Here is a 19298-nt window from a genome sequence, read left to right on the forward strand (position 1 = left end):
CTTCTACCTACTGCAACTTTATTGTGTTTTGCTATGAACAACTGGTTCTTTGATATCAGTCCGGGCTGAAACGTGTTGCAACGCTATTGATACTTGGCAAAAGCTGTACATAAACAAAGTAACTAAAACAGTATTCCAAATTGAAGTATGTAGAAGACACGCCGAATAATAGTTGTTCGCCACTCCAACTAAGAATGAAGTCGTCGTAGTCGACAAAATCAAGAGTGGGGTACAAACCAGAGCCAAAAATCGGACTTCCATTTCATCTGACCTTAGCACTTCTTTTTTAAACCATTTATAAGCGTGTGTAGTAGATGTTGCTTTTCCTAAATGCTCTAATGTGAAGCATAAAACGTGTTTTGCAGTCCATACTAACGTGTCCCAGGTAGTCCCGTGCCATATATAAATAAATGCAAAGGAGATATATGAAGCCATTAGTTTCTGTAACATTGCAGGCAGTTGTCTTAAATCTCTTGATACCACAATTAGGCTGGGTTTGTAAATGTATCTGTAAAATATAACAATACTTACATTTCATATCATGATCAACATAACAATAAGTAGGTAGTTGATTCATCAGGTGTTACTTTACTGACGTCCACATCAATAAACAACAAAAGTGTACACTTACTTCACCAGAAACTTGTATAATCCAACATCAAAATATTTCCACATCAGCGAATATAAATGTATTCTAGCAAAGCATCTAGGGGTCGGTGGTGCTTCCATGTGGTCTAACCGAGCATAAGCTGATGTAGTGCCGAAGGATATCACGTGTTTCGTATGGAACTCGTGGCCCATCCATACGCAGCCGCCACAAAGGGCTAATAGCGGCAAATCCATTATTTCCTGTGAAGGAAGTATATATATAATTTCGTGGCAAAAAGGCCAAATGGGTGAGGTCAAAGGAATCATTAGTCAGCTGTAGGTACATCTACAGGAACTTGTATTATATATCACATCAGTATCCAGTCAGTGCATATGTAGCGAAAATAACGTGGAATCCTAAGAATAAAAAAAAACTGTACTAATCGAAATAATTGGCAAATCTATTTGCCAGTAATGTAACTACAAATTATCTTAGACAGTCTTACCTCTATTTCGTATTGCATTCCACGGAAATAGATGTAATGATGAGCCAAATCTAGAATGAAGCTATACAGCAAAAATAAGATCATATCCCAAATAAATCTTCGTAATCTCGTTGTCATGTCATATCTTTGAACTTTAAAACTCCTTTCAAAATCATCATATAAAATGATTGATCCAGTGTACAGCAGTGGCAAGTAAAAAATATAACTGAGCATGTTTATGATTGTTTCCCAGGTTGATGTGGCATTCGCAGCCACATCTTCGGAAGCCTTTAGTTTATCTTTACTGTCAATGTAGTCTATACAGAAACTGATGCATCGCACTTCAGTCCATGCTGCACACACCAAGATCAAGTGCGCTTCCTCTTCATAAGTATCTTTCAGAAAATCCCAAATATTTCGTTTATACGTAAAAGTGTATAAATTGAAGGTCCCTATTAAAATACTGCTTATCGACCATATCGAACGTTTTCCACCTCCAAGGAATATGATCAAGAGGAACAGAAATGGATGGGCAGTAATAATTATCATGTGGTTTACTCCCATGTATGATGTGATAAAAATAACACTTGATATTAAGTACCAGTACTTCAAGTACGAGTCGGAATTGTGAACAACACGAATCATTTCGGAAATAAAGAACTGGAAAATCAGGTAATACCAAAGTCTTTGGAATAAAAATTTCCAACTATTCCATTGCATATCTGATACATCTCTGTACTTTGACAGATAATCCCAACCTGGTTCCAAATATGACCATTTGTCCTCAGGAAAATCTTCTAATAGTTCTGAAATAAATAGGTATAATTTAATTTGATCAGATGGCCGGACAAATTACGGCACAAGAGGCATTTCATCTGAGTCCGCATATGTTGGTAACGCCATCTGTAATCCTTATTGTACGGTCAAGGACTTTAATTAATGAGCCACCATGGAACCTTTTCAAAGGAAAAGTCATTAAGATTTTCCTTGTTAATTAATGGGATGTCACTATGACGTTTACTGTGAAATGGTTCCAAGGTGGCTAATGAATTAAAGTCCTTGACCGTACTTGGGGATGTCTACGGGCACTGGGCAGCGATGATCACTTACCATCCGGTAACGCACTTGCTCGTTTATCTTTCCTTTTCTATTTATAAGAAATTTTAATTGAAAGTGATGTGATTAATAATTTATTATTCAGATACCTACTGACCATTTTGAACCTGAAGTAAACCATATCCCACGTAACAATTAGTTCCTATCCACACACTGAAGTAAATAAATAACTCAACTGAATTGAGCTTGCTTGGCATTTCGAGGGTTTCACTTCTTTTTTTCTAAATTTACTTGCAATTTAATTTCTGCCTTAAATTTAAAATCTTTTGCGTAAGTTACCTACCCACGTACCTACATGAATTTTCAAATTATTTCCCCGAAGAAATTAACTGAAGACTGGTACTCTCGTGTAAATTAGCATAATCGATTAAGTAACAATTAGAATTGAGATTACCTTTACCTCCATAGATTTTTCGGAACAAAATTAAAAATTAACTACTGTATACTGTATAGGTAGGTAAAGTCACCAGCATTAATATCTGCTACAGCGGAGCGTGCAAAAATATCTGACACGTCCTTCCGGCCCTAGAAATAGTCTTATTAGATATTTATGCACGCTTGTTGTGTCAGATATTGGTGCTGGTGACTGTAGTGGGTGTGCTCAACTTAGCAGTTAGTGTTTTTCGCTGTGACGTTTAAAATTATAGAGATCATTTGGGTTCGGAGTTTTCATAGCATGGGAAGTAAGATGAAAGAGAGCTGTGGAGTCGAAATTAACAGTAAAATTTACTGATCCGTTTATTTAATTCCAAAATGTTTTTATGTTCGCCCTAAGCCCTTGAGTATCATCATCATCATTAAATGCCCTAAACTCTTGGGTAAACATTTATTTTCTTGCAAATATTTCCGGCGTTGTTCTGGACTTACAGGTATTAGGTATTTATAGTTTGAGAAAACACCGTTGTGTTGTCCGTTACTTTCTAGTAATTCATAAGCAGTGGGCGGACGACGGGTGCAATTTACGTGAAAACCATGTCGAACGACATACTTAATATAGATATGACTACAATTGGTTTAAGAAAGAGAACATAATTGAAAAATAGTTTATTGTTGTACCTAGTAAATAACCGTGTTTTTTATATTACATATTTTCAGTGCATTCCTTTTATAGTTCACTATTCACTTATGTAGTGAAATATACCTCTTTACATCTACAGATGTAAGAGGTGTGTATTCGTAAAGTGATACTTCACCATTATTAGGAACATTAACACAATCACTTAAATTTCTATACATTTTTTTTATACAAAAATTATTAATCGAAATTTAATAAGTCTTATTATCTTATGCTTTCTTTCGTCACCATATTGCATCCATCGTTTCGCCCTTAATCCATAAGAAATCCTACTAATAGGTACCTCTAGTCGATTTCATAAACTTGTGAGCAAAAATTTGATCAAAAATATCTGAACACGACACTATTGTTAACGGCGTAAAAGCGTGTTCAGATATTTTTGATCAAATTTTTGCTCACAAGTTTATGAACTCGACTGTAAGTACCTGTTATAAATGTGAACGTTTATGTGTTTGTTTGTTACTACTCCAAGATTGGGTGTGGTGTGGGCTCCAAAATAAAATAATCGACTAGGTGATGTCATAAATTTTATTTCTAAAAATAAATCAAATTCTTCGAAAATTTATCGGCTTATAATTACTGAAAGCATTTTCTGGATGTAGTTGAGGCACTGACTAGCCAAGAGCACATCATCGTTGCACTCAGAAGGACTACACTCTACTAATTTCCCCAAGTACCTAGCAAACCTGGTTTTGTGGATTATCCCCTATACCTACGTGTAGGAGTAATATCTGGAACTACTGAACCTTTGAAAACTGTCTCCTGATTAACATAGGCTAGTTTATCCCGGCAAAGTACAAAGTTCATCTGGGATACAGATAAAATTACAGGCTAAAGCTCACAGTTAATGCGCAGAAGTACAAAACGTAACGCGGAGAAGTGAGCAATGCGCGGGGCTGGCAAACGTAAGCGCTGATTGGCGAGAGCGATGCCCCATGCGCAGAAATGAACAGTAGGTAACCACTAGATTTTCGTGCCGCGGACTGTGCCCTTAGTGTAAGTTTTCGGTTACAAAATACGTCTCGATCGCGTTCGCGTTAAAATCTCAATTTGTATGCAAACACGAACAGCGCCTCTAGCGGAAGCGTGTTTCCATACAAATTGGGACTTTAACGCGAACGCGATCGAGACGTATTTTTTATCCGAAAACTTACACTAAGGGTATTTAGAAAGAATTTAAGGCACATTTTGGAGGTGAGTAATATTTAGGTAAAAGATCTCAACACGAACTTCCGGTGAGGCGTTGGCAGACCTCTCATCTCACTAGGTGGACTGACAACATGGTGAGGGTTGCTGGTAACCGGTGAAAGCAGGAGACGAGTTGTCGTTCATACTGTGACATTGTTTAACTGTGGAAGTCTTCTGGCTGACGATGATGATGATGAAATGTCATTGTCTCATGACATGACATGACGTAAATGTATATAATACATTTACCGAGTTGTGTAGGGTTGATCCCATTCACAACTTCCAGAATCTGTATATTTAAAGCAAATCTCTGTCACCCACTCACAAATACGTCTTATCTCACGAGAAACAGAGACACCAATAATTATAGTGCTTCTTATTGCAAAAAGAACAATTTAAGTGCTTCAGTAGTAAAAACTACAAACCTAACAAGTTTTAACTTACAGACTTTGTACTTTTAATTACAACCTTAAACTTATAAAAATAGGAACCTTAATCTGCCTTGCAGTGAACATTTTGTTTTTTGACATCAGTCCTAGTAGAAACGTTTTGCAAGGCTATGGATACGTGACAACAACTGTACATAGACAAAGTAACTATAACAGAGTTCCAAGTTGAAGGAGTAAGGAAGCATGCAAAATACACATTGCCCACCTTACTACCCGCAAATAAGTAAAAATTTGATATTGCTGACATAATCAGGAGTGGGGTGCAAACCAAAGCCAAAAAACGCACCTCCATTTCATCAGACCTCAGCACTTCTTTCTTGAACCATTTATAAGCCTCTGTGGTAGAAGTTGCTTTTCCTAAATGTTCTAATGTAATGCCTAAGAAGTTTAAAGCAGACCAGACAAATACATCCCATACTGTCCCATGCCATATAAAAATAAATATAAAAGTGGCAAATGATGCAGTCAGTTTATGTAACATTACAGGTAGTAACTTTAAATATCTTGATATCATAGACAGGCTGGGTTTGTAGATGTATCTGGAAAATATAACAAGAAATTAAAACTGTTCCTAAAAATATACTTCTTTTACAATTGTAACAAGTGAAAATTTAAGTTTTTCTCTTCTGCATACTTACTTTACTAAGAACTTGTAAAGACCAACATCAAAATATCTCCACATCTGTGAATACACATGTACTCTAGCAATGCACCGAGGAGTTGGAGGAGCTTCCATATTATCCAGTCGAGCAAAAGCTGCTGTTGTGCCATAGGATATGACATATTTCATATGGAATTCCAATCCCATCCACAAGCCACCACCACAAAGGGCCATTGTGGGTAATTCTGTTATTGCCTGTAAAGGAAATAATTTATGGATAAACTTTCATTGGAACAAAAGTGAGGTCACTGTAGCGGCAAGCACTAAATAATGAATCACATTTTCATATGTAATGTTAGTTTCTACTAACATTTTGGTTTGCTTTCATTGACATACAGACTCAGACCAATCACTCTAGTTGCAATCCATGTCTACCCCAAGCCCCTTGTATTGTGTGAGATTACCCATACACAATGGTAATGGTAACTTTAATACTAACTTTAATTACTGGCACAAGTGCCTAATTTTTTTAACTACACCCTTATCACATTTAAATGAGGGGTATGGTTGTATTTTGTGTAAAAACAGAACTTTTTCCAGTTGGTTGTTTTGTATGGTTAACTATTCTATGCAGCCCTTAATCTGATGTGACTTTCAACTTATGTGATAGGCTTATTCTGCATAACTGGTCTACTTGGCTTCAATGTAAGGCAGTTGATATTCTTACCTCTATTTCATTTTGCATAGCGTAAAAGTAGATGTAATGAAATGCCAGATCCAAAATGAAAGTGTAGAGCAAAAACAAGGCCATATCCCAAATGAATCTTCTCAATCTTGTTGTAATATTATCACTTTGGACTTGAAAACTTCTTTCAAAATCTTCGTACAAGATTACAGGTCCCGTGTACAATAATGGCAAGTAAAATATGTAACTCAGCATATTTATGATTGTTTCCCAGACTGGTGGGTCATTCAGTTCCACAACTTTAGACATCTTTAGTTTCTCTTTTCTGTCAATGTACTCTATACAGAAACTGATGCATCTCAGTTCAATCCACGCTATACACACCAAGATCAAATACACTTCTTCATCATATAAAGTATCTTTAAAAAGATACCAGAAATAATGTTTATATTTAAATGTATTGTAACTTGCTAGCAAAGCACCGCTAATAAGCCATATTGAGCCCTTTCCGCCTCCAGAGAACAGTATAGTAAGATACAGCACTGGCTGAACAGTTATGATTATCATTTGCTTAATTCCCATGTATGATGTGATAAAAATAACACTTGATATTATGTACCAGTACTTCAAATATGATTTATTGATAACACGGATCATTTCAGACATAAGGAATTGAAACATCAAGTAATACCAGGATGTTTGGAAGAAATATTTCCAGCTTTTCCACTCAAGATCTGACACATCTCGGTACCTCGACAAAAAATCCCAACCTGGTTCCAAATCAGACCAGTTTTCCTCAGGGGTGTCTTCTAGTATTTCTGAAATAAAGTAAATGGTCAGATTAAATGTAAATAGCACACCCGGCCTTCACTCTGATGTGGTGTTTATAGTTTACTTAATTTATTAAAGAAATGAAATTACGTTAAAAACTAATGTGTACCTATAAAGTGAATGCATTGCAAAACTCCCACTGCTCATTTTAGAAAACGTAGCAAATCTTTTTCAAATGAATATGCCAAACGAAAAGAATGATAAGTTACTTGTTATTTCAAAATACATTACCATTTTGAACCTGAAATAACTTATATAAAATATAACAATTAGCTGTAATCCACGCACTGAAATAAATACACAACTCTACTGAATTTAGTTTGCCGGTCATTTTGAAAAAATATTATGTAAAGTATTCCATTATAATTTACTTATAAAAATAAAATGATAATAATTTTAACAAAAATTTTGTATTACATTTTCGAATTTATCCGGTTTGAAAAAAGTAAACAATTTTGACATAACACCTACACTCGCACTGACAAGACACTGACAGAACGGAGCTGAGTGAATGAATGAACTTAGCAGAAATGACCCAATGAAAAAAGTATTTGCATAGGGATGTAACTCATAATTGATTTCAATTAATCGACCATCAATTTGTAGTTTTTAATGAATAGTAAAGTTAACTAATGAATAGTAATGTTTCTAATCTGTGACATTGAATAATAATCAATTAAGAACACTAACTACCTCTTCATGCGTGGCCATAGCAAACTTTAATCAAATACTGATCGGCTTGAAAATAAAATTAAATGACTTGAAGTTTTCCATTTCCAGAGCAACCATGAATTACTTAAATAGATATATTGAACACCGGCGGCATCAACTCAAATAAATGCTGTATGAATAAAATTTTACTTTTCAGGCTCCAGATATTTTTGCAATTTTAACATAACAGAGTTTTGGAGCTGACTGTACCTAGGTTTTAATCCAGCTAAACAGCAATTTTGTATGGTACAATAAACAGTATCGGAAGCTGTATACTTTTGAGTAGGTATAGATAATATATGCTGTTTCCTAGCTTCGGCAACAACAGTGAAAAGTAATGTACTTACATTTTTACCGGTGAAAGTGAATAACATTTATTTCATGCACTTTACGGTTTAAATTCTATCACTTAAACTTAAACTCTATGGTATCTTATGTGGCACAAAACATCTCGGACGCTCTGCTAATCAGATTTCGTGACGTTTTCGAGATGGATTGAGTAAAGCTGCCGTACCAGACAGTGCCAGACAAAGTGGTCTATCTAGTCGTTCTCAAAATAAGTTGTTTTTATATTCTATAAGTTTATTTGCTCGTGATTATGGATAGTTATTTATTTTGTGTGATTTTTATGACTATATTAATTTTTCGCCCTGGCATATGTAAGTTACAATAACCATTTTAGTAACCCAAATTTAAGCAAATAAGAGAATAAGGAAAAGTTATGTTTGAACAATAATGATGGCTTTTTGCACTAAGGTACTTAATTCACAAGCTGACCTCGTTCTTGAAGATATAAATTTATTCGATAAGGTACATTTTATTTTCTTTTTCGTAGACAATGCTTATCGTTGTCGTACAATACAATAAAATAATTTAGCATTTTCAAAGCCGCGTTTAGTAAATAATTGTATTGAGGTTTATTAGCTATGTAAGATCTTAATAACTTTTAAATAAATAAAATACACCATCTAAACTGACTATAATTCTTATTGACTGTACCTACTTGCATTTTATACGTAGATACACAATGCATACCAAAACTCTTAGTGGACTTATGTAAACCTAGACATATGAACAAACATATTTAAAATTAATATATGTATTAAATAAAAACTTTTTATAAAACATTCGTAGGTAATTTGTTGATTAATTTGAAGTTTCAAAATTTTAATTTACACTTAGAGTATGCCATAAATAAAACGGTAGAATTCAAATGTAGGCGCCCGCCACTTTCTTCATAGCTTTTGACGTGAAATATACCTGACCAATTCAACAATTTCGTAGTGAATATTTGAGGTCTATGCACTTTTATATGTCGTATCCTATAATTTCTAATCCTTTATGTGACGGTATTTTCAGGTTTGGAAACCAATAAGCAGAACAGATTCAGTCAAAATTCGGATTTCTTGCTGCACGAAGCTACTGGCACATTACAGCATCAGTCAAACAATCTTCATAATATACAGTCAGGAAAACGAGACTATGTTGCACCATCGACTTCTCCTCGATCTACTAGTAGTACCCAACAAAGTACGGCCAAACCTATTATAAATGCAAATCCGCAGAATTCTCCTTCATCTTCAGGAAAAAGAGATTACGTAGCGCCATCTACGTCTCCACGAGCACCGTACAGTACTTCCCAACATACAACAACTAAGCCGTCGTCCCTCACACCTCCAAAAAGAGACTTTGTAAATCCACGATTTACAACTGCAAGGCCTCTTCAAGATAACACTCAAAACAAGGGACCTGGTCAAGTGCAGGGATTAGTTAATTTTTTTAACAGCAATAGTAACGGTGGACCTGTTACCCCAAAAGCTCCATCATACAGTTCCATTTTACAAGGGTCGACTAAACAGGGTTCCACAACCACAAGTACAACTTGGGGAGCTTCTAAATTACAGCAACCAGTAACGCAACCCACGTTAAACTTGCCTCAAGGACAAACGCATGTAAGCTACAGTTCCATTGTTTCCGGGTCAAACAAGCTAACAACGGCTAAGCCGTCTTCAAGAAATCCTACCATAACGCCGGCAATAGTAACTTCCTCAACATCTCGTCCAGGGACTCAATTGCCGAGTGCTATTGTAAATAATAATCATAATCAGGGTGGCAGTGGCAGCTCGAATGTACCAACTGACGCTGAACTAAAAACTCTTAGTGAAGAGCTTTTAAGGAAAGATAGTAATAATGCAGCGAAGTACGTTACGGTTAACTTTCAAGAAAAAACAACTTCTCAATCGAAAGAAGATAAGGCGCTTCTCCCGTAAGTATGATAACCTTAAACCTTTAAACGAGCAATTTTTGTACATCTATTTATTTCGGGGATCTCGGATACGGCTGTAACGATTTTGATGGTATTTGGTATGTAGGGGTTACCGAGGACGAACAATCGGTCTGGCTTGGTCTTGTCTCAAGGAAAACGCGTGTTTTTGGGTTTTAAGCCGAGTAAAACTCGGTCCTGCATGTACTAAATCACTGAAATGCCAGTGAACAACAGTCATATCTTGTATAGTCGACAAAAAAACATTTGTACACATATACTTCATCACAATACCGTGAAAATGTGTAACATATCTTTTGAGTTGGTGCCTCAGATTGCTGCCCTATCCCAATTTGGGTCCATTTAAAATGACATTAGAGTCGTTTTTCCCTCTATACTTGCATTAGTATGGATCACGTAATTTATTTATGTATGAATGAGTCGTTATCTTTGCATATAGATAGTCTAGATATAGGTATATATAATTAAGTTGTGATAACAATATCATGGCACTAACCAGTATTTTAGATGATGAATTTGTTTACCTACTTGCTTTCCACAGACTTATGACAGTTTCACCAGCAGCTTGGAATATTCCGACGATCCAAAAGTTAATACCTTTGCTAGACAATTATGAGAAAGACACGCTGGTGAATGAATATGTTACACCACAGGTACGTACAAACATATTTAAGTATAAACATTTACAATCTAACTAAGAATAAAACACAGATTAAGTGAATTCTAACGAATCGCTTTCTTTGTACGCTCCTCGGTATTGTTAGATTTAAGGCCTACCCAACAGAATGTGGAAAGATGAATAAACAGTCTTGAAGTACAACTGGAGTTTCGTTGTCGCGCACCTTGACATGGCGCAGCCGGAAATTAAATAAAAATCAAAAATGCTGTATTAGTATATGTAGTTGTGAACTGGTTGTGGAGTATAGTGTTTTACTGACTAAATATTTACTTATTGTGTAAAATATGGAGACAGTGTTAGCGCCGCCGCCGCCGTTTTGTTACGATCAAACTATTTTAAACCTTACGACCGGTAGTTTAAGTGACAGTTGGAATAAGTGGAGTAAAGGATTTAAAATATATTTCAATGCCTGTGAACTTTCAAAGAAAACTCCGGATATACAAATAAACATTTTGCTACATATCGTGGGTGTACAGTGTAGAGAATTGTACGAACATTTAACTGTAAAGGGCAAAACTGTTGATGATGTATTAACGGCGTTTAAAAATCATTTTGATCAAAAGAAAAATTTAACGGTCGAACGACATCGATTTTTTACAAGAAACCAGGTGGATGGAGAAACGATCGAGCAGTATGCATACGATTTAAAGAAATTGTCAAGTTCTTGTGAATTTGGTGACTTGTGCGATTCACTAATTAAAGATCGATTGGTGTGCGGTGTAACGAGCAAAGCTATTCGGGAACGATTGTTGCGCGAAGAGGACTTGACACTAACAAAAGCCATGGAGATATGTCGAGCTGCTATCGTATCTAAGATTTACTCTGAGAAAATTGTTCAAGAATCTCGGGAACGATCAGTATATAATATAAGAAAAGGCGACGATATTAAAGAATTGGAGGATAATAATAATGTTTGGCAAGTGAGTCATCGTGGTGGCTACGGGCCGTCGGGCGCACGGGGCGCGGACGGTACGCTGGGCGCTCCGTCGCGCGCGCGCTGGCTGGCGAGGCGCGGGCGCGGCGAGCCGGGTGGCGGCACCCGGGTGGCGTGAGCGGCAGCCGGGAGCGGCGACGCGCGCGATGGTTGGCGGGGCCGGCAGCAGCGGCCGAGGCGAGTCGAGCGGCGCGTACAACAGTCATTCCGTTTGCAAGCAATGTGGTACCAAGCATCCAAAAAATTTATGTCCTGCATACGGTAGAAGATGTTTAAATTGCTCTCGTATGAATCACTTCTCACGCATGTGTGGGATCTACCAAATAGAAGAATCAGATGAGCAGGTAATTTATACTCTAAATTCTGATATTATTGACGAATGGTCCATTAATTTACAAATTAATAATTCTCAATTGTGTTTTAAAATTGATACGGGAGCCGATGTCAACGTTTTGCCGCGGAGGTACTTAACGCAGATTGGTTTAAATTTAAAAAATCTGCTCGTTACAAATACTCGACTGCATGGTTATTCGGGAATTAAAATTAAAGTATTGGGTAAATGTTATTTACGGGTACAATATAAAGATAATATATTTTTTCTCGAATTTAAAGTGGCAGATGTGACCTCTCCTCCTATATTAGGACGGCATGCTTGCAAAGAAATGAATTTAATTAAAAGGGTGTTTGCTATTAATGAATCAAATGCTGCAGAAAATCCTTTTGTGGCAGAATATCAGGATGTATTTCAAGGTTTAGGTTGTTTGCCAGGCACTTACAAAATTAGATTAAATTATGGCTGTAAACCGGTAGTGCATGCTCCTAGGAAAGTGCCGATACCATTAAGGGAAAAGGTGAAAGATAAATTAGAGGATATGGAAAGACAAGGGATAATATCGAAGGTTGAAGGCCCGACGGATTGGGTAAATAGTATGACCATTGTTAAAAAGCCCAATGGCGATTTAAGAATATGCCTTGATCCAAAAGAGCTTAATGCAGCTATTCGTCGCGAACATTTCAGGTTGCCCACGCTGGATGAGATCGTTTCAAAACTTTCAGGCGCTCAGTATTTCAGTACCTTAGATGCTACCAACGGGTTTTGGCAGGTGAAAATTGAAAACAGTGAACTCTGTACTTTTAACACTCCTTTTGGTAGATACAAGTTTTTGCGTATGCCATACGGAATTTCGTCGGCGTGTGAGGTATTCCATCGGAAAATATATGAAAATTTTGATGATATCGAAGGAGTTTGTATGTATGTGGATGATATTTTAATTTATGCTAATTCAAAATCAGAACATGATAAGAGACTTAAACAGGTATTGGAAAGGTGTCGTAAAATTAATTTGAAATTGAATTTAGGTAAGTGTAAATTTGGAATGGAAGAAATAAAATATTTAGGGCACAGAATAACGAGGAATGGTTTATATCCTGATGAAAGCCATATTTCAGCTATAGTGAACATGCCAAGGCCAACAAACTGTAAAGATATAGAACGGTTATTAGGGCTGACAACTTATGTGGGTAATTTCATACCAAATTTGTCAGAAAAAACAAAACCTTTGAGAGAGCTGCTGAAAAAAGAAGTAGAGTGGCACTGGACTGATCTTCACGAAAATGCTTGGACCTTGATAAAAAAATGTTTGTCGCAAACACCCGTTTTGCAATATTATAGCATGAGCAAACCGATAACCCTTTCAGTAGATGCGAGTAAGAGCGGCCTGGGTGCGGTTTTACTCCAGAACGGTCTTCCTGTTTGTTATGCCTCGAAGGCGCTCACAAACACTGAACAGAGGTACGCACAAATCGAGAAGGAGTTATATGCTTGCGTATTTGCATGTGAAAAATTTTATGGGTATGTCTACGGTCGCACAGATATAACTATAGAAACTGATCATAAGCCGCTAATCAGCATTATAAAAAAACCGATAGTCGACGCGCCGCCGAGATTGCAGCGTATGTTACTGAGGCTGCAACCCTATACTTTCAATTTGGTGTACAAGCCGGGTAAGCAGTTGCACATTGCAGACGCGCTGTCTCGGGCGTACGAGCCGCCAACCGCTGCCGACGGCCAGCCCGCTACCGCGCCCGCGCCCTATGACCTGCACGACGAGATGACTGAGGCGGTGCGGACGATCATGGCCCACAACGAATTGACTGATGTGCATTACCAAAATTTACAGAAGGAGACAGAACAAGATAGTGAGTTACAACAGTTAAGGAAATATATTAGGAGAGGATGGCCTGAAGACAAAAAACACGTTAACGATATTATTAAACCGTATTGGCAATACAAAGAAGATTTAACAGAAGCGAACGGGTTACTATGGAAGGGACATAGAATAATAATACCGAGAAAATTGCGATGTGAGATGCTCCATAAAATACATTACGCTCATTTAGGCCTTGAAAAATGTTTGTTAAGAGCGCGTGAGTTATTGTTTTGGCCGGAAATAAATAATCAGTTAAAAAACTTTATTTCCAATTGTCAAGCATGTTTAACATTTCGAAAAAGTAACAGTAAAGAAAAATTAATAACGCACGATGTGCCAAAGAGGCAATGGTCAAAAGTAGGTATCGATCTATTTCATTGCTATCGGAAGAATTACCTGTTAGTCGTGGATTACTATAGTAAATTTATCGAGGTGCGCGAACTTCAAAATATACTATCAGAAGGAATCATTGAGGAACTAAAATGCATATTTTGTAGCCACGGCATTCCTGAGACTGTAATGTCGGATGGCGGACCACAGTTCACGTCTAGAGAATTTAGTCAATTTGCGAAAAAATGGGGCTTCAATCATGTGCGCTCATCCCCCCACTACGCCCAGTCTAACGGCCAAGCAGAACGGAGCATACAAGTAGTTAAAAACATCATAAAAAAATGTGCCCATTCCAACACAGATTTCCGGTTAGCCCTACTTGAATACGTAAATAGTCCAATTAGTGAACTTCTACCCTCACCCGCAGAATTGCTTCAAAATAGAAAATTGCGTAGCATTTTACCCTTACGCGAGACACTAATCGGCACATCAGATAACAACAATATTAGACAAGAACTAATAAATCGCCAAAACAAATATAAAAAATACTACGATCAACATGCAAAAAACTTGCCGTACCTAAACGTAGGTCAGAAGGTAAAGGTAAGACATGATCACAAGAGTACGTGGGTAAGCGGCACGATTAATAAAGTTTTACGAGATCGCTCATACGAGATTATCATGCAAAACCGTAGTAAGGTGGTTAGGAATAGGCGCCACATTATAGTAGACTCGCAGCACAGGTCCGATCGTGAGGAGTGCGAGTTTGAATTCGATGATATTCAGCCATCACTAGTCCCGGCCTCATTGGCCTCGGCTCCCGTACCCATCGACGTTAATTTAACTAGAACTGACCACTATGTAACTCGTTCCGGCAGGGCAGTGATACCTCCCAGTAGATGGGGCAACTGGGAATTCAAGAGTTAAGGTGTCCAAATGGCAGTTCCAGAACGATTAAGTAAAAAAAAAAAAAAAATAAAATGTACCTGTTTATCATTACCATCTAATTCATATAAACGCATGTTAATTATTATAAGTTAGTAACGTAGGTAGCTTATCATTTTGTACCTACCAGTTTCGATAGAATTAAATGCATGTAATTTATAGTTCAACAAAATGAAATAATAAAAATTAAGATAAAAAAAAATATATATATATATAAATATAGAATAATCATTAAGGCATAGGTACGAATCGCAAAATGAGCGCTTTCCCGTAATGGGTGCCTTAAAAATTAATAAATAACTATTTAATCTTTTATAATAACGGATAAAACTGTAACAGTAGGTAAATTTATGTCCACGCGTATAAAAGTTAATAATCATGTCTGAAATGTAAAAATATACTGCAATAATAAGTGTACAAATAAAATGACGGTCCTGTGTGTATATACAGAAAACCAGTGTAAAACCAGTATAAATATATGTATAAATAGTATAATATAATAAAATGCTGGAATGGAATGCTAGTAATATAGGTACCTACTTAATCCATTTAAAACAATATTTTTCGCTGGAAATATGTTTACATTTTATGAATGACCATCAATGGATTTATAATTGATAAATGTAATATAATTAACATTTTAACAATATATGGCACTAATGTATGAAGCTAGAATTGTACCTACATTTGCTTTGCACAGACTTATGACAGTTTCACCAGCAGCTTGGAATATTCCGACGATCCAAAAGTTAATACCTTTGCTAGACTTAAGAAAGACACGCTGGTGAATGAATATGTTACACCACAGGTACGTACAAACATATTTAAGTATAAACATTTACAATCTAACTAAGAATAAAACACAGATTAAGTGAATTCTAACGAATCGCTTTCTTTGTACGCTCCTCATAACACATAACAATCTGTTACTTTTTGCTTCCAGGAAAGGAACGAGGAGAATGCCTTCATGGATACAATCATGTCCACGGCTGTAATTCGTCACTTAATGATTTTTTTGAAGGAAAAAGGTTTTGATTACCATTCATTTACTTCAGTTATTTGATGTTTGATTGCATTTAAATCTTTGTGAATATTTTTTATGTGTCATAATTTTACCATTTGTATTTAGGATATGTTACACCAGATCCGAGGCAGCAACGAGATTTCCTCAAGCAACTGTGGTTTGGACTATATTCTAGAGGCAAAGGCAAAATAAGCAGTTCAGGATTCGAGCACATATTCGTTTCTGAACTAAAGAATGGAGACGTGTTGGGTATGTGAATAAAATAAGACATGTTAAACAAAGCAATCCCATGGTTTACTTAAACATATATTTTTATTTATTACTCAGGTCTTCACAACTGGATTTTCTTTGCAAGGGAAGAAGCCGCAAATCGAGTTAATTACTTAGGATATCTTAAATACGTACAATTAAATGACGTAAGTACCTATTCAGAGAAAGATTGCATTAATTTAACAAATTTTAGTGAACTATATACAACTAGAAAATTTATTTTATTGTTTTTACAGAAAGGGGTCGTCATGAAACTACATTTCAACCAGAACGGTGTGGACAAACCCGTTAACAGCATGTTCATTGGGACATCGCCAGAACTGGAAATCGCACTTTATACTCTTTGTTTTATAACTCGCGCTGATAACGACTGTGACCTTAAACTCGGAAATAAAGACGTAAGAATCGTTTCTCACACTTTCCGCTACCGCAGTAAAAATCTAATTGGCAGTGCATATCCACAGTTAGTATAGCTCGCCTAATAAATAAGGTATGATCAACGTATCTTAAAAATGTATCTATTCATTTAAATAAATTGTTTATGTTTGTTATAATTTTTGACATATTAAGATCTGATATATTTTGTGTTTTTTAAATTATACATACGGATTTGTTAAATAAATTAAATGTCTACAGCAGAACAAAATTGTACATCTTATTCCGTGGTACAGACAGTGTCATAGGTCATAGGTAAATAAATATTAATATTTAGGATTCCGTACCAGAAGGGTGACAAACACAAACAATCCTATTACTCAGCCTTCGCTGTTCACCCAGTTTACCTGTCTATCTGTCACAAGAATGTATCGCAAGAATCTTAATAGACAGACAGCTGAAATTAATATAATGTATATTTCTGTATCAGCTACAATGAAGAATACTATATTTACATAAATTAAATTCAAAATTAAGGGAGTCCCCGTGCATAAAACCACGAAAATAACTTTCTCTTTAGCCTAACTATGAACTTATCAGTCTATTTTCACAAGATCCATTTATCAGATCCTGACCTGGTAACCATGGGACCGAATCAATAATACTTATTCTCTTTTGAATAAAAAATATTTTTCAAATGGGTTTATAAATATGATGGAGTTCTGAGTTAACAAACAGTTTTCGTTAGTAATTCTTCTTAATTTAATACTAGACTTTTCTGTCAATTTAATTTTCTTCTAAAAACGGTAAAGCGCAACTGACGAGTCGTCCAAATTACGAATGTTAGAGTTAAAGTTAGTGTGCAACCTTGTTAAACATTCAATTTGTTAGGGATATCAGCAGAGTCGGCGCAGCAGAGCTAGCGACCGATTGCACAATATTAAACATCGACACAAGTAAATAATAGATTTTTGTAATTTGCAAAATATTCAGCATATACTAATGTTCACCGATTACTCAGTCAATTGTGTAGGGTGAGAAAATTAACAAAAAATACATGTAGTTTTGAAAATCGGTACAGTTATACCTTGCGGTATCCAGATGAACATACTAAAAGTTCCCAAGGGTGGGGGCTGTGCTGAGGGTGTAGGGGGGGGGCGAGGTTGAAGGTACCTTTTCTCAGGTTTTAGCTCATATCTCGAATATTTGTTTGAAAAGAATTATGATTACTTCAGACAAAAGTTTCTACATAAAATTTCCGACAAAGTAGGTCGTCTTTATTTTTGCTCTACGATCAATACTTTTGGAGCTAGGTACAGGGTGTGTAACATCAACATCGGAAGCCATAGCAAAATCAAGAGAAACGATGTTTTTGACAATATATCGTGCGCCCACTACTCAGCTTGATCTTAACAGCCATCGATACTCGCTTTTTGTAAAATCCAGCACCATGTCCAAAGCTGATCTCTCCTCTCTCCTCCCTACTAAAGGGTCAGTAAAATATCACGCATTACGAGTATTCCACTAACTACAAGAGTGGCTGGGTAACGTAATGCCTCCCGAAATGTGGTTTTGGAAGCGAGGAGCCAATTAACACCACTGATCCTATTATAGTACTAACGGTCTCTGAGCTTAGCCGCGGACAGACAGACGGACAGACATGGCAAAACTATAAGGATTCCTAGTTGACTACGGAACCCTAAAAATACGCGTTATGAATGTTTTTTTTTTATTGCGGTTTAATTAAACGTTCCACCGGGTCCTGCAAACAAACTTAATTATCGGGTAAATCAAACTACAGTGTTAACAATAACAATCGATATCGAAAAGAAATGAACGAGGTGTCACTTGTTACTCTTGTTAGCGGGTGTCAGGAAGCAGCGGAGTCTCGGTCGCGGCCAAGAATCTCGGCTGATTTGGGCCGAGACCGAGCCCGAGATCTCGCCCGATTTTTGGCCGAGATTTGTCGAAACCGAGACCGAGACCAAGATCTCGGTCGGATCTTAATTTTAAGTACAGAAAATTAAAGTTAAGGAAACATAAAACCAATTATTTTGTATAAAAATTACTTTAATTAAATCGAGTTTTATAAAAAAGTTTTTCGGTAACAAAGTAAAATGTTCATTTTTAATACAAGCTTTTTTGCTGACTGTACTTGTATTGTCACAACTGGATTTGCATAACAAATTTCAAGTCGATGCCATTTACCGTTGAAGAGTTCCGTCCTGTGGAAACGATCCTGGCCGGACTACCAGGATGTCACTACCAGATTATAGACATGAGTATACCAAATTTCAAGTCAATCCGACTACTGTATGTTGGTCGAATTTAAATTGCTACCTACATTTGATTACAGACAGACCAACAGACAACGGGACAGGTGAAACTAAATAAAAGCTTGTAATAAAAGTAATTTATGTCAGAACGAAAATCCTATAGATATTTAGGTATTAGTAACATCTTAAAAATCCTACATCTTTTAAGTTCAATATCACATCCCTAAAAGTTAATTACAATG

The 19298-nt window shown here is 36.4% G+C and overlaps 3 protein-coding genes across 7 annotated transcripts; 1 reads left to right on the forward strand and 2 right to left on the reverse strand.

Annotated features, from left to right (window-relative positions):
• Positions 1-7: 7 nt before the first annotated feature.
• LOC141437821 (protein-cysteine N-palmitoyltransferase Rasp-like) lies at positions 8-2561 on the reverse strand. Of its 4 annotated transcripts, none has more exons than XM_074101344.1 (4): positions 2425-2561; positions 1095-1879; positions 632-849; positions 8-508 (listed from the first exon to the last, which is right to left on the reverse strand). In XM_074101344.1, the coding sequence occupies exons 2-4, from the start codon at positions 1791-1793 to the stop codon at positions 19-21; spliced, it is 1407 nt and encodes a 468-aa protein (XP_073957445.1). In that variant the 5' UTR covers positions 1794-1879; positions 2425-2561; the 3' UTR covers positions 8-18. The 4 variants fall into 4 exon arrangements, with proteins under 4 accessions (XP_073957445.1, XP_073957444.1, XP_073957446.1 ...); XM_074101343.1 differs by having other exon boundaries at positions 2287-2561; XM_074101345.1 differs by having other exon boundaries at positions 2481-2539.
• A 1213-nt stretch (positions 2562-3774) lies between these two features.
• Positions 3775-7549, reverse strand: LOC141437629 (protein-cysteine N-palmitoyltransferase Rasp-like). Of its 2 annotated transcripts, none has more exons than XM_074101077.1 (4): positions 7250-7549; positions 6230-7005; positions 5540-5757; positions 3775-5440 (listed from the first exon to the last, which is right to left on the reverse strand). In XM_074101077.1, the coding sequence occupies exons 1-4, from the start codon at positions 7347-7349 to the stop codon at positions 4945-4947; spliced, it is 1590 nt and encodes a 529-aa protein (XP_073957178.1). In that variant the 5' UTR covers positions 7350-7549; the 3' UTR covers positions 3775-4944. The 2 variants fall into 2 exon arrangements, with proteins under 2 accessions (XP_073957178.1, XP_073957179.1); XM_074101078.1 differs by lacking the exon at positions 7250-7549 and adding an exon at positions 7128-7215.
• A 567-nt stretch (positions 7550-8116) lies between these two features.
• LOC141437628 (uncharacterized) lies at positions 8117-17051 on the forward strand. The gene is made up of 7 exons (XM_074101076.1): positions 8117-8388; positions 9089-9995; positions 10555-10666; positions 16055-16139; positions 16241-16384; positions 16463-16551; positions 16642-17051. The coding sequence occupies exons 1-7, from the start codon at positions 8328-8330 to the stop codon at positions 16876-16878; spliced, it is 1635 nt and encodes a 544-aa protein (XP_073957177.1). The 5' UTR covers positions 8117-8327; the 3' UTR covers positions 16879-17051.
• Positions 17052-19298: the final 2247 nt, after the last annotated feature.

The sequence above is a fragment of the Choristoneura fumiferana genome, chromosome 18 (assembly GCF_025370935.1).
Source record: "Choristoneura fumiferana chromosome 18, NRCan_CFum_1, whole genome shotgun sequence".
Lineage (NCBI taxonomy): Eukaryota > Metazoa > Arthropoda > Insecta > Lepidoptera > Tortricidae > Choristoneura > Choristoneura fumiferana.